The sequence below is a fragment of the Hippopotamus amphibius genome, chromosome 5 (genome assembly GCF_030028045.1).
Source record: "Hippopotamus amphibius kiboko isolate mHipAmp2 chromosome 5, mHipAmp2.hap2, whole genome shotgun sequence".
Lineage (NCBI taxonomy): Eukaryota > Metazoa > Chordata > Mammalia > Artiodactyla > Hippopotamidae > Hippopotamus > Hippopotamus amphibius.
In genome coordinates this window covers 9,485,223-9,497,355 of record NC_080190.1, presented here as the reverse complement: position 1 = coordinate 9,497,355, position 12,133 = coordinate 9,485,223, and the positions used below count along the sequence as shown (strand labels likewise).

The 12,133-nt window shown below is 59.2% G+C and overlaps 2 protein-coding genes across 2 annotated transcripts in view; both read right to left on the bottom strand.

Moving 5' to 3' along the window:
* The window catches only part of LOC130854168 (deleted in malignant brain tumors 1 protein-like), a 49,350-nt gene extending 44,527 nt beyond the window's left edge, over window positions 1-4,823 (bottom strand). Inside the window, 7 exon segments of the mRNA XM_057736931.1 lie at window positions 1,238-1,561; window positions 2,563-2,637; window positions 2,640-2,876; window positions 3,169-3,311; window positions 3,650-3,691; window positions 4,529-4,558; window positions 4,732-4,823. Of these exon segments, the coding sequence (XP_057592914.1) occupies window positions 1,238-1,561; window positions 2,563-2,637; window positions 2,640-2,876; window positions 3,169-3,311; window positions 3,650-3,691; window positions 4,529-4,558; window positions 4,732-4,823 (943 nt within the window).
* Window positions 4,824-5,938: 1,115 nt separating this feature from the next.
* LOC130854167 (deleted in malignant brain tumors 1 protein-like) overlaps window positions 5,939-12,133 on the bottom strand; it is an 83,620-nt gene continuing 77,425 nt past the window's right edge. The window contains 9 exon segments of the mRNA XM_057736930.1: window positions 5,939-6,134; window positions 6,306-6,426; window positions 7,353-7,382; window positions 8,268-8,591; window positions 9,468-9,522; window positions 10,125-10,154; window positions 10,916-11,155; window positions 11,158-11,217; window positions 11,219-11,272. Of these exon segments, the coding sequence (XP_057592913.1) occupies window positions 5,939-6,134; window positions 6,306-6,426; window positions 7,353-7,382; window positions 8,268-8,591; window positions 9,468-9,522; window positions 10,125-10,154; window positions 10,916-11,155; window positions 11,158-11,217; window positions 11,219-11,272 (1,110 nt within the window).

Genomic DNA, 12,133 nt, shown 5'->3' with positions numbered 1-12,133 from the left:
TCCCCCATAACTCTCCTCACTCAGGATTGGACCAGGGCCTAGGGTGGTGCAACACAGCCCTGGTTCTCTGCAGCGGCAGCGGACCACCTGTGGACACCATCAAGTGTAGGATGGGACAACTCAGGTGGGTCAACGGGAAGGTGGGAGTGTTGGAAACCCCAAGGCTAGCTAAGGAGAGCCAGCTGGGAGACTCAGTGACAGAGGGGACAATGATGTGTCCCCCCAGGTCCTGCAAAGTGCAGTGATGCCCAGCAACGGGAGAGAACAGGGAGAGCTGGGCAGGGAGTAAGGGCCATCCCGAGGAAGATCGCCTGAGACTCACCGGGCCAGGCAGTGGACTGGGTCTGAGCAGTTGTGAGAAAGAGAATGAATGTCAGACACCAAGCCCATGGGGCCCCACTGAGATCCCAGCGGGAGGAAGCTCAGCAGGCACACGTTGCTGCTGCTCTTCTAAGGGCCTCAGCGTGCACACTGTGGGCCCACCACGGACGTCTCAGTCCACAGGGGGCTCCTCGTTCTGTCTCACGTCTTCCGCCTGCCGGCCTGGACCTCAGGGCTGATTTTCCTGTATGTGATGGTCCCTGCCATGTCTGTGAGGGGCCACCACACTACTGCCTTAGCTCCCCGCGGAAGAACAAGGAAGAGCTCCAGCAAGCAGGGTAGGACCCCAAGTGCACCAGCCCATCTGCAGTGACGGTGAGGCTCATTGGGGCGCCCCAGAGATTCTGCCTGTGTTCCACCTCCTGCACCAATGTGCTAGCAGGCACGTTACCTCTCCACTCAGCCACCCCTGCCCCACCCCATCCCCCTCCTCCACAGTGTTCACCACACTCACACGTGCACTGTTTACACTGGACCTCTGATGTCCGAGTCGGCTGTGAGTTGGCCCAAATTTCTCAGCCATCAAAGGCACCTTTCCAACCACATCCCCAAAGGTGGCTTTGAGAAGGCAGCCCCCGGGAAAACCAGGTGTGAACTGAGCGGCCATCCTGCTGGGAGGAAGGCTCACGGCCTCTGCCCCCAGGGGGGTGGAGGTTCTGTTTCACTCTCCCCACCATTGCTGCTGCAAGGCACTTGCCCTCACACGTGACCAAAAGGGAGGGGGCCCAGCTGCCCCGCAGGACTCTGCGAGGCATGGGTACTTGACAGGGGCTGGAGTGGGGCCCCTGCAGTGGGAAGTGTGTTGACCCCAGTGAACCTCATCCTAAATGCTTGCCCGGGGATCTCTGAGGCCAACCTGAGCAGATGACACTGGCGTCCTCGCTGTGTGCACAGTTGTGGGAGTTCCAGCCATTGTGGGGGCAGCTCCACAGGTAGGCCTCTTGCCCTGAGCAGCGCACGTTGTCCAAGACAATCGGCCCTGAGCCCTGGCCAAACCAGGCATTTTGCGGGGCCGATATGGCCCAGCCACAGCCCAGCTGCCTGCAGACCACGTCGGCATCAGTGGTGTCCCAGTAATCATCACACACGGTGCCCCAGGAGCCTTGGTACAGGACCTCCACCCGGCCCTGACACCTGTCCCCTCCATTCACCAGCCTCAGGGCCAAATCCGTTTTGGTTCCTGGAAGGAGACAGCAAATGTCATTCTCTTGTGTATCTTGAAGGAAGAGGTCCTGAGCTCTGAGTGAATTCAGAGTTCTCCCAGGGATACATCTCTGAGTTCTAAATCATGTTTTCTATCAAGAGGATTGACTGAAGTCTGGTCATCATTTCCCCGCTTCTGGCTGAGTTCCAGAACCCTTGGCTGTGCGCTGAGCCAGGCACATTCGCTGACGGATGCCCAAAACACCAGCAGGTCAGTCGCTGAAGCCAGGCTTGGGCAGCAGCGGGGAGAAGGGAAGCCCACAGCCTGCATCGGCAGTGGCCACTGGGATGGGCTGGGGGCCCCCGCATCAGGGTACCCCCAGAGACAGCTTCCCAGGCCGCACCAAGGAGCCACTTTTGGATGCTCACCCCTACTCGGGACCCCATGCTCCTCCTGAGAGCACCAGGCAGACCAGCATTCTTTATTGTCAATGTCAAGCGAATTACCTGGGTGCCTGGAGGACCGAGTGGACCCAAACCAATGGTAGCCTCCCAGCTTTGCTGCGTCCACTGAGGCATCAAGTACAAGGGGTCCAGTTCAAGGGCCAAATCCTATGTGTGATCTCTCAGGCCCGACTCCAGATGAAAACAACATTATACCTGGCAAGACACACTTAGCCCCTGTTCTGCTCACAACACACCTGCTACGCAGACAGTGCAGCCCAGGTGCCTGGAGGGGCTACAGTCTAGGACTCGGAAACCAAAACCTGGGCACCTGCAGTCCTAGCCCATGACCTCCCGTCAGCATATTCCGTACAGAACTCTCCTGTGCTGTGGCATGAGGATAAAGGCTTCATGGCACTTTCAGTTTGGTTCTTTGGTCCAATCCACCATCTCCATGCCTGGCAGGTAGTCAAAAGCTCATACTAATTCCGAGCAGACAGATAAGGTGATGTAAGGATGCGAGAAGTGTAGACAACGCTTTGAGAAGGGATGAGAACAGAATAAAGAAATCACACCCCAGAGACACAACCCTGCTTATGGGAGACCCAACTGAGCACATGACACTGGCGTCCTCGCAGTGTCCACAGTTGTGGGACTGCCAGTCACCTTGGGGCAGCTCCACATGGAGGTCTCGTGCCCTGAGCAGCCCACATCGTCCAGGACAAACGGCCCAGAGCTCTGAACCAACTGGACCCCTCCTGGGGCCGATGTGGCCCAGCCACAGCCCAGCTGCGTGCACACCACGTCGGCATCGCTGGTGTCCCAGCTGTCGTCACACACGGTGCCCCAGCAGCCTGAGTACAGGACTTCCACCCGGCCCTGACACCTGGCACCTCCATTCACCCAGCCTCAGGGCCAAACCCGATACGGTCCCTAGAGCACAGCACCAGGACACCACCTCCTGTCTCTCTTGAGGTCACAGGCCCAAGGCAGCTGCCACACTCAGGGGGCTTGCTGAAGCTGACACGTACCTGGGCAGGCAGTCACATTGATATATAACCAGGAGTTCATCTCCATCCCAGGGAAAGGAGCAGACATCCCTTTGCAGCCCAAGTCTCAGGATGCTCACAGGTAGAGATGCAGCCCATCACTCCAAGAGGAGGCGAGCAGCAAGGTCACCCCGACCCACGCAGCTCACACCCAGGCTCCAGCGCCACAGCTGCAGGACGAAGGCCCAGACCATCCCCTGCTGGTTGCTTGTGGGCTCCTGGGTGGTTCTGCCTGGGTTCTGGCCCTGCCACCGGAGGGGCGGGGCATACATCCCACAGAAGGACAGGGCCAGACTGAAGCACAGCAGGCACGTTTACATCCCAGCCCCGTGCTGGGACAACCAACCATGGCCTGAGAGACCCGGAGAGGTCCCAGCAGAATTCAGGCATCCAAGGCCTACACTGCCCGCCTGCAGGTGAATCTTTCCTAAGCATCTGGACCACATTCCATGGGACTCAGCTCAAGAGCCCAAGAAGATCGACCCTCGCACCTGGCCTTCAGAGCCTCCTGCCTCCCTCTCAGGGACAAGGATGAGAACGGCCACACCCCCAGCCTCCTCCTGTCCCATCCAAACCTCCAAGCTCTCTGCAACCAGAGAGCAAGCCCCAGGGAGGTGGGCAGGAACATTTACCTGTTGATGTCAGAGCAGGCGAGGATCCGGACTGACTGGAGGCTGGAAGTGGCAACCAAGGGAAAGCTCAGAGTCAGCCAGCACAGCAAGGAAGGCTTGACAAGGCTCGCAGCTGCCTGATGACACCCATCCCACAGCTGGATCCTGCCCCTTGCTGCCTGTGTGTGCTGAGCAAGCCTCCGGCTCAGCTCGCTGCTCTTGGCCGACTCCCTCCACCTCTCTTAGCCTGGCATGGTCTCCTTCCCGGGAGAACTCCTTTGACACCTGCCTTCCATGAGCCATGCCCACACGGGCACATCTGAGGGGTTGTCCCATGGCAGAAGCGCACAGGAAAGTAAGGCGGGGGGTGGAGAGTGAACCTTGAGCCAAGGAGAGTTCCTGGAACCCGGAGCACTGCCGTCCCTAGGACCCAGCATGCCCTGGGCACTGTCCCTGCCACTTCCGCATGCAGATGGGCCCGAATGGATCTCAGGGGTGGTCCGGAGTGAGGGATACAGGGTCTCCTCTCAGTTCTCGTGCTCCATCGACAGAAGGTCAGTGGTGTTCAACCTCCCTTCTCCCCCATAACTCTCCTCACTCAGGATTGGACAGGGCCGAGGGTGGTGCAACACAGCCCTGGTTCTCTGCAGCGGCAGGGGACCACCTGTGGACACCATCAAGTGTAGGATGGGACAACTCAGGTGGGTCATCGAGAAGGCGGGAGTGTTGGAAACCCCAAGGCTAGCTAAGGAGAGCCAGCTTGGAGACTCAGTGACAGAGGGGACAATGATGCGTCCACCGAGGTCCTGCCAAGTGCAGTGATGCCCCACAATGGGGGAGAACAGGGAGAGCTGGGCAGGGAGTAAAGGGCCATCCCGAGGAAGATCGCCTGAGACTCACCGGGCCAGGCAGTGGACTGGAACGGAGCAACTGTGGAAAGAGAAGGAACATCAGACACCAAGCTCACGGGACCCCGCTGGGATCCCAGGGGGAGGAAGCTCAGCAGGCACACGTTGCTGCTGCTCTTCTAAGGGCCTCAGCGTGCACACTGTGGGCCCACCACGGACGTCTCAGTCCACAGGGGGCTCCTCATTCTGTCTCACGTCTTGTGCCTGCCGGCCTGGGCCTCAGGGCTGACTTTCCTAAATCTGACTGTCCCTGCCGTGCCAGGCAGGCCAGCATCCCATACTGCCATGGTCAAGGGGATTAGCTGTGTGCCTAGAGGACCGAGCAGACCCAAAAGAACTGTCGCCTCCCAGCTTCTCTGGGTCCACAGAGGCAGCAAGTCCGAGGGGTCCAGCTCCAGGTCCAAATCCTACGTGTCATCTGTCAGGCCCGACCGCAGCTGGAAACAAGGCTGCACCTGCTACGACACACTTGGCCCCGGTTCTGCTCACAGCACACCTGCTGCCCAGACAGTGCATCCCAGCTCCCCAGAGGGGCTACAGTCTAGCACTCAGAAACCAAACCTGGGCCACCTGCAGTCCTAGCCCATGACCTCCCGTCAGCCTCTTCCCTAAAGAACTGTCTTCTTTGGGCTCTGGGCTGCCCTGTGGCATGGAAAACATGGCTTCATGGTACTTTCACTTTGGTTCTTTGTTCTCATGCACCATCTCCACGCCTGGCAGCTGCCTCAAAAGCTTCTACTAATTGCTACCGGAGAGATAAGGGGATGGAACGATGTGAGAAATGTAGGAAATGCGTTGACGGGAATCAGCAGGGAAGAAGGAAGCCACACCCCAGAGACACAACCCTGCTTATGGGAGCCCCAACTGAGCACATGACACTGGCGTCCTCGCTATGGCCACAGTTGTGGGACTGCCAGTCACCTTGGGGCAGCTCCACATGGAGGTCTCGTGCCCTGAGCAGCCCACATCGTCCAGGACAAACAGCCCAGAGCTCTGACCCAACTGGACCCCTCCTGGGGCCGATGTGGCCCAGCCACAGCCCAGCTGCCTGCACAACACGTCGGCATCACTAGTGTCCCAGCTGTCGTCACACACGGTGCCCCAGCAGCCTGGGTACAGGACCTCCACCCGGCCCTGACCCCTGGCACCTCCATTCACCCAGCCTCAGGGCCAAACCCGATTCGGTCCCTAGAGCACAGCACCAGGACACCACCTCCTGTCTCTCTTGAGGTCACAGGCCCAAGGCAGCTGCCACACTCAGGGGGCTTCCTGAGGCTGACACGCACCTGGGCAGGCAGTCACATTGATATATAACCAGGAGTTCATCTCCATCCCAAGGAAAGGAGCAGACATCCCTTTGCAGCCCAAGTCTCAGGATGCTCACAGGTAGAGATGCAGCCCATCACTCCAAGAGGAGGCGAGCAGCGAGGTCACCCCGACCCACGCAGCTCACACCCAGGCTCCAGCGCCACAGCTGCAGGACGAAGGCCCAGACCATCCCCTGCTGGTTGCTTGTGGGCTCCTGGGTGGTTCTGCCTGGGTTCTGGCCCTGCCACCGGAGGGGCGGGGCATACATCCCACAGAAGGACAGGGCCAGACTGAAGCACAGCAGGCACGTTTACATCCCAGCCCCGTGCTGGGACAGCCGACCATGGCCTGAGAGACCCGGAGAGGTCCCAGCAGAATTCAGGCATCCAAGGCCTACACTGCCCGCCTGCAGGTGAATCTTTCCTAAGCATCTGGACCACATTCCATGGGACACAGCTCACCAGCCCATGAAGATCGACCCTCGCACCTGGCCTTCAGAGCCTCCTGCCTCCCTCTCAGGGACAAGGATGAGAACGGCCACACCCCCAGCCTCCTCCTGTCCCATCCAAACCTCCAAGCTCTCTGCAACCAGAGAGCAAGCCCCAGGGAGGTGGGCAGGAACATTTACCTGTTGATGTCAGAGCAGGCGAGGATCCGGACTGACTGGAGGCTGGAAGTGGCAACCAAGGGAAAGCTCAGAGTCAGCCAGCACAGCAAGGAAGGCTTGACAAGGCTCGCAGCTGCCTGACGACACCCATCCCATAGCTGGATCCTGCCCCTTGCTGCCAGTGTGTGCTGAGCAAGCCTCCGGCTCAGCTCGCTGCTCTTGGCCGACTCCCTCCACCTCTCTTAGCCTGGCATGGTCTCCTTCCCGGGAGAACTCCTTTGCCACCTGCCTTCCATGAGCCATCTCCACACGGGCACATCTGAGGGGTTGTCCCGAGGCAGAAGCGCACAGGAAAGTAAGGTGGGGGGGTGGAGAGTGAACCTGGAGCCAAGGAGGGTTCCTGGAACCCGGAGCACTGCCGTCCCTAGGACCCAGCATGCCCTGGGCACTGTCCCTGCCACTTCTGCATGCAGTTGGGCTCGAATGGATCTCAGGGGTGGTCCGGAGTGAGGGATACAGGGTCTCCTCTCAGTTCTCGTGCCCCATCGACAGAAGGTCAGTGGTGTTCAACCTCCCTTCTCCCCCATAACTCTCCTCACTCAGGATTGGACCAGGGCCTAGGGTGGTGCAACACAGCCCTGGTTCTCTGCAGCGGCAGGGGACCACCTGTGGACACCATCAAGTGTAGGACGGGACAACTCAGGTGGGTCAACAGGAAGGCGGGAGTGTTGGAAACCCCAAGGCTAGCTAAGGAGAGCCAGCTGGGAGACTCAGTGACAGAGGGGACAATGATGCGTCCCCCCAGGTCCTGCCAAGTGCAGTGATGCCCAGCAACGGGAGAGAACAGGGAGCGCTGGGCAGGGAGTAAGGGCCATCCCGAGGAAGATGGTCTGAGACTCACCGGGCCAGGCAGTGGAGTGGGTCTGAGCAGCTGTGAGAAAGAGAAAGAACGTCAGACACCAAGCCCACGGGGCCCCGCTGGGATCCCAGGGGGAGGAAGCTCAGCAGGCACACGTTGCTGCTGCTCTTCTAAGGGCCTCAGCGAGCACACTGTGGGCCCACCACGGACGTCTCAGTCCACAGGGGGCTCCTCGTTCTGTCTCACGTCTTGCGCCTGCTGGCCCGGACCTCAGGGCTGACTTTCCTGTATGTGATGGTCCCTGACATGTCTGTGAGGGGCCACCACACTACTGCCTTAGCTCCCCGCGGAAGAACAAGGAAGAGCTCCAGCAAGCAGGGTAGGACCCCAAGTGCACCAGCCCATCTGCAGTGACGGTGAGGCTCATTGGGGCGCCCCAGAGATTCTGCCTGTGCTCCACCTCCTGCACCAATGTGCTAGCAGGCACGTTACCTCTCCACTCAGCCACCCCTGCCCCACCCCATCCCCCTCCTCCACAGTGTTCACCACACTCACACGTGCACTGTTTACACTGGACCTCTGATGTCCGAGTCGGCTGTGAGTTGGCCCAAATTTCTCAGCCATCAAAGGCACCTTTCCAACCACATCCCCAAAGGTGGCTTTGAGAAGGCAGCCCCCGGGAAAACCAGGTGTGAACTGAGCGGCCATCCTGCTGGGAGGAAGGCTCACGGCCTCTGCCCCCAGGGGGGTGGAGGTTCTGTTTCACTCTCCCCACCATTGCTGCTGCAAGGCACTTGCCCTCACACGTGACCAAAAGGGAGGGGGCCCAGCTGCCCCGCAGGACTCTGGGAGGCATGGGTACTTGACAGGGGCTGGAGTGGGGCCCCTGCAGTGGGAAGTGCGTTGACCCCAATGAACCCCATCCTAAATGCTTGCCCGGGGATCTGTGAGGCCAACCTGAGCAGATGACACTGGCGTCCTCGTTGTGTCCACAGTTGTGGGAGTTCCAGCCATTGTGGGGGCAGCTCCACAGGTAGGTCTCGTGCCCTGAGCAGCGCACGTCGTCCAAGACAATCGGCCCTGAGCCTTGGCCGAACCGGGCATTTTGCGGGGCTGATATGGCCCAGCCACAGCCCAGCTGCCTGCAGACCACGTTGGCGTCCGAGGTGTCCCAGCTGTCGTCACACACGGTGCCCCAGGAGCCTCGGTACAGGACCTCCACCCGGCCCTGACACCTGTCCCCTCCATTCACCAGCCTCAGGGCCAAACCCGAGTCGGTTCCTGGAAGGAGACAGCAAATGTCACTCGCTTGCGTCTCTTAAAAGAAGACGTCCTAGGGTCTGAGTGAGTTCAGAGTTCTCCCAGGGATACACCTCTGAGTTCTAAGTAATGCTTTCTGTCAAGAGGATTGACAGAAGTCTGGGCATCATTTCCCCGCCTCTGGCTGTGTTCCAGAACCCTTGGCTGGGCGCTGAGCCAGGCACGTTCACTGACGGATGCCCACAACACCAGCAGGTCAGTCGCTGAAGCCAGGCTTGGGCAGCAGCGGGGAGAAGGGAAGCCCACAGCCTGCATCGGCAGTGGCCACTGGGATGGGCTGGGGGCCCCCGCATCAGGGAACCCCCAGAGACAGCTTCCCAGGCCGCACCAAGGAGCCACTTTTGGCTGCTCACCCCTACTCGGGACCCCAGCTCATCAGACCTGAGCTTGTTCTGAAGGCTCACTTTCCACTGAGCTCTTCGCCTGGTTCTGAAATAAACCATAGACTCTTTATCCTGTTGGGATGTAGACTTGAGGCCGGGCCCTTGTCCCCAGGACCGGAATGAAATTGAGAGTGAAGCCCAGACACATAACATGGGAGAGGTACGAAAACTGCCAGGAGACAGATAATCTTACAACCTCTGGGTGCAGCTGTACCTGAAGACAGGACTACCACTAAATGTCTTAGACACGTACGGTATTGGGTCTGCTTCTCGCTTAAGAGAGCATCCCTTGGGATCCTACCACTTGCAAACAAGCCCATCCTGACTAGTACATTCTCTAACTGGCAGGGGAAGGTTCTCCACAGTTCTGGGAAGTAGAGGTGGGACCACAGAGGCTCCACCCAGGGTTTAGACACGGCACGCGGGCCCACTGACTGCACTGTGGACCACTGACTCGCTGGCAGGATCCCCGCGACGCTCACCGTAAGCAGCTGTCGTAAACCACCAATCTGAAGGGGAAACACAGCCAGGTTAGAAAGAAGGTGGATGGAATCAAGGTTGGTCTAGTGCCCTGAAACCAGGATCAGGGAGAGTGGGGTTCAAGAAGCTCCTCTGCCTGGGGGAGAAAGAGGCCTTTGCGGAGAGCTTGGCCTGAGCCAAACCATGCCCTCCAATGTCCACAACATGGCCATGAGGGGGCACGAGCAGCAGGAGCAGTAACCACGCCCTCCTGACAGAGTGCTCCTAGGTCACAGCATCCCCTAGACTCCTCCTGCGGTGCAGGACAGCAAACAGCTCTCTCCTTGCCCCGACATGTAACTCGTTTACATGTGACAATGCTTTCAAGCAAAATTACCCCAGGACAGACCTCCCCTCACCCCAGATGTACTGGGGGAACAGAGCGCAGCCACAATGTCCTTAAATGGCTGAGGCCGCCCAGAGGCTCCATGAGTAATGGCTCGTCTGGAAACATCTGCTTGCTCGAGAGTGACCAGGGCAGGTACTGAGGCGTGGAAAAGGTCCAAGTCCTTCTCCTGGAGTTGTCGGTTACCATCTGTGGAGCTGAGAGGGGAGGGAGGGACACGTGGAGTCAAGAGGCAGCAGGACTCACCTGGAGTGAGCGTGGACTGGGGCTGGGCAGCTGGGAGAGAAAGAAGGCAGGTCAGACACATGGCACAGAAGGGACACCACAGGGGCAAAAGAGGACGGACGACGCTGAGCAGGTAAGACGCTCAGTCCATGCATGTGCCCTGCCTCGGAGGGGGACCTCGTCCATCCTTAGTCCTCCGAGGATGCTCCTCCTGAGAGCACCAGGCAGACCAGCATCCCTTATTGTCAATCTCAAGCGAATGAGCTGGGTGCCTGGAGGACTGAGTGGACCCAAACCAATGGTAGCCTCCCAGCTTTGCTAGGTCCACTGAGGCATCAAGTCCAAGGGGTCCAGCTCGAGGGCCAAATCCCACGTGTGATCTGTCAGGCCCGACCCCAGGTTAAAACAACATTCTACCTGGCAAGACACACTTAGCCCCTGTTCTGCTCACAACACACCTGCTACCCAGACAGTGCAGCCCAGGTGCCTGGAGGGGCTACAATCTAGGACTCAGAAACCAAAACCTGGGCCACCTGCAGTCCTAGCCCATGATCTCCCTTCAGCATATTCCGTACAGAACTCTCCTGTGTTGTGGCATGGAGATAAAGGCTTCATGGCACTTTCAGTTTGGTTCTTTGGTCTAATCCACATTCTCCATGCCTGGCTGCTCGTCAAAAGCTCAAACTAATTCCGAGCAGAGAGATAAGGGGATGTAAGGATGGGAGAAGTGTAGTAAATGCTTTGAGAAGGGATGAGAATGGAAGAAGGAAACCACACCCCAGAGACACAACCCTGCTTATGGGAGACCCAACTGAGCACATGACACTGGCGTCCTCGCTGTGGCCACAGTTGTGGGAGTTCCAGACACCTTGGGGGCAGCTACACACGGAGGTCTCGTGCCCTGAGCAGCCCACATCGTCCAGGACAAACGGCTCTGAGCCCTGACCCAACTGGGCCCCTCCTGGGGCAGATGTGGCCCAGCCACAGCCCAGCTGCCTGCAGACCACGTCGGCATCGATGCTGTCCCAGCTGTCGTCACACGGTGTCACACGATGCCCCACGAGCCTGGGTACAGGACCTCCACCCGGCCCTGACAGCTGGCACCTCCATTCACCCAGCCACAGGGCCAAACCCGATTCGGTCCCTAGAGGGCAGCACCAGGACACCACCTCCTGTCTCTCTTGAGGTCTCTGGCCCAAGGCAGCTGCCAGACTCAGGGGACTTCCGGAGGCGGACGTTCCCCTGGGCAGGCAGTCACAGTTATACATGCCCAGGAATTCATCTCCATCCCAGGGAAAGGAGCAGACATCCCTTTGCAGCCCAAGTCTCAGGATGCTCACAGGTAGAGATGTAGCCCATCACTCCAAGAGGAGGCGAGCTGCAAGGTCACCCCGACCCACGCAGCTCACACCCAGGCTCCAGCGCCACAGCTGCAGGAGAAAGGCCCAGACCATCCCCTGCTGGTTGATTGTGGGCTCCTGGGTGGTTCTGCCTGGGTTCTGGCCCTGCCACCGGAGGGGTGGGGCATACATCCCACAGAAGGACAGGGCCAGACTGAAGCACAGCAGGCACGTTTACATCCCAGCCCCATGCTGGGACAGCCGACCATGGCCTGAGAGACCCGGAGAGGTCCCAGCAGAATTCAGGCATCCAAGGCCTACACTGCCCGCCTGCAGGTGAATCTTTCCTAAGCATCTGGACCACATTCCATGGGACTCAGCTCAAGAGCCCAAGAAGATCGACCCTCGCACCTGGCCTTCAGAGCCTCCTGCCTCCCTCTCAGGGACAAGGATGAGAACGGCCACACCCCCAGCCTCCTCCTGTCCCATCCAAACCTCCAAGCTCTCTGCAACCAGAGAGCAAGCCCCAGGGAGGTGGGCAGGAACATTTACCTGTTGATGTCAGAGCAGGCGAGGATCCGGACTGACTGGAGGCTGGAAGTGGCAACCAAGGGAAAGCTCAGAGTCAGCCAGCACAGCAAGGAAGGCTTGACAAGGCTCGCAGCTGCCTGACGACACCCATCCCACAGC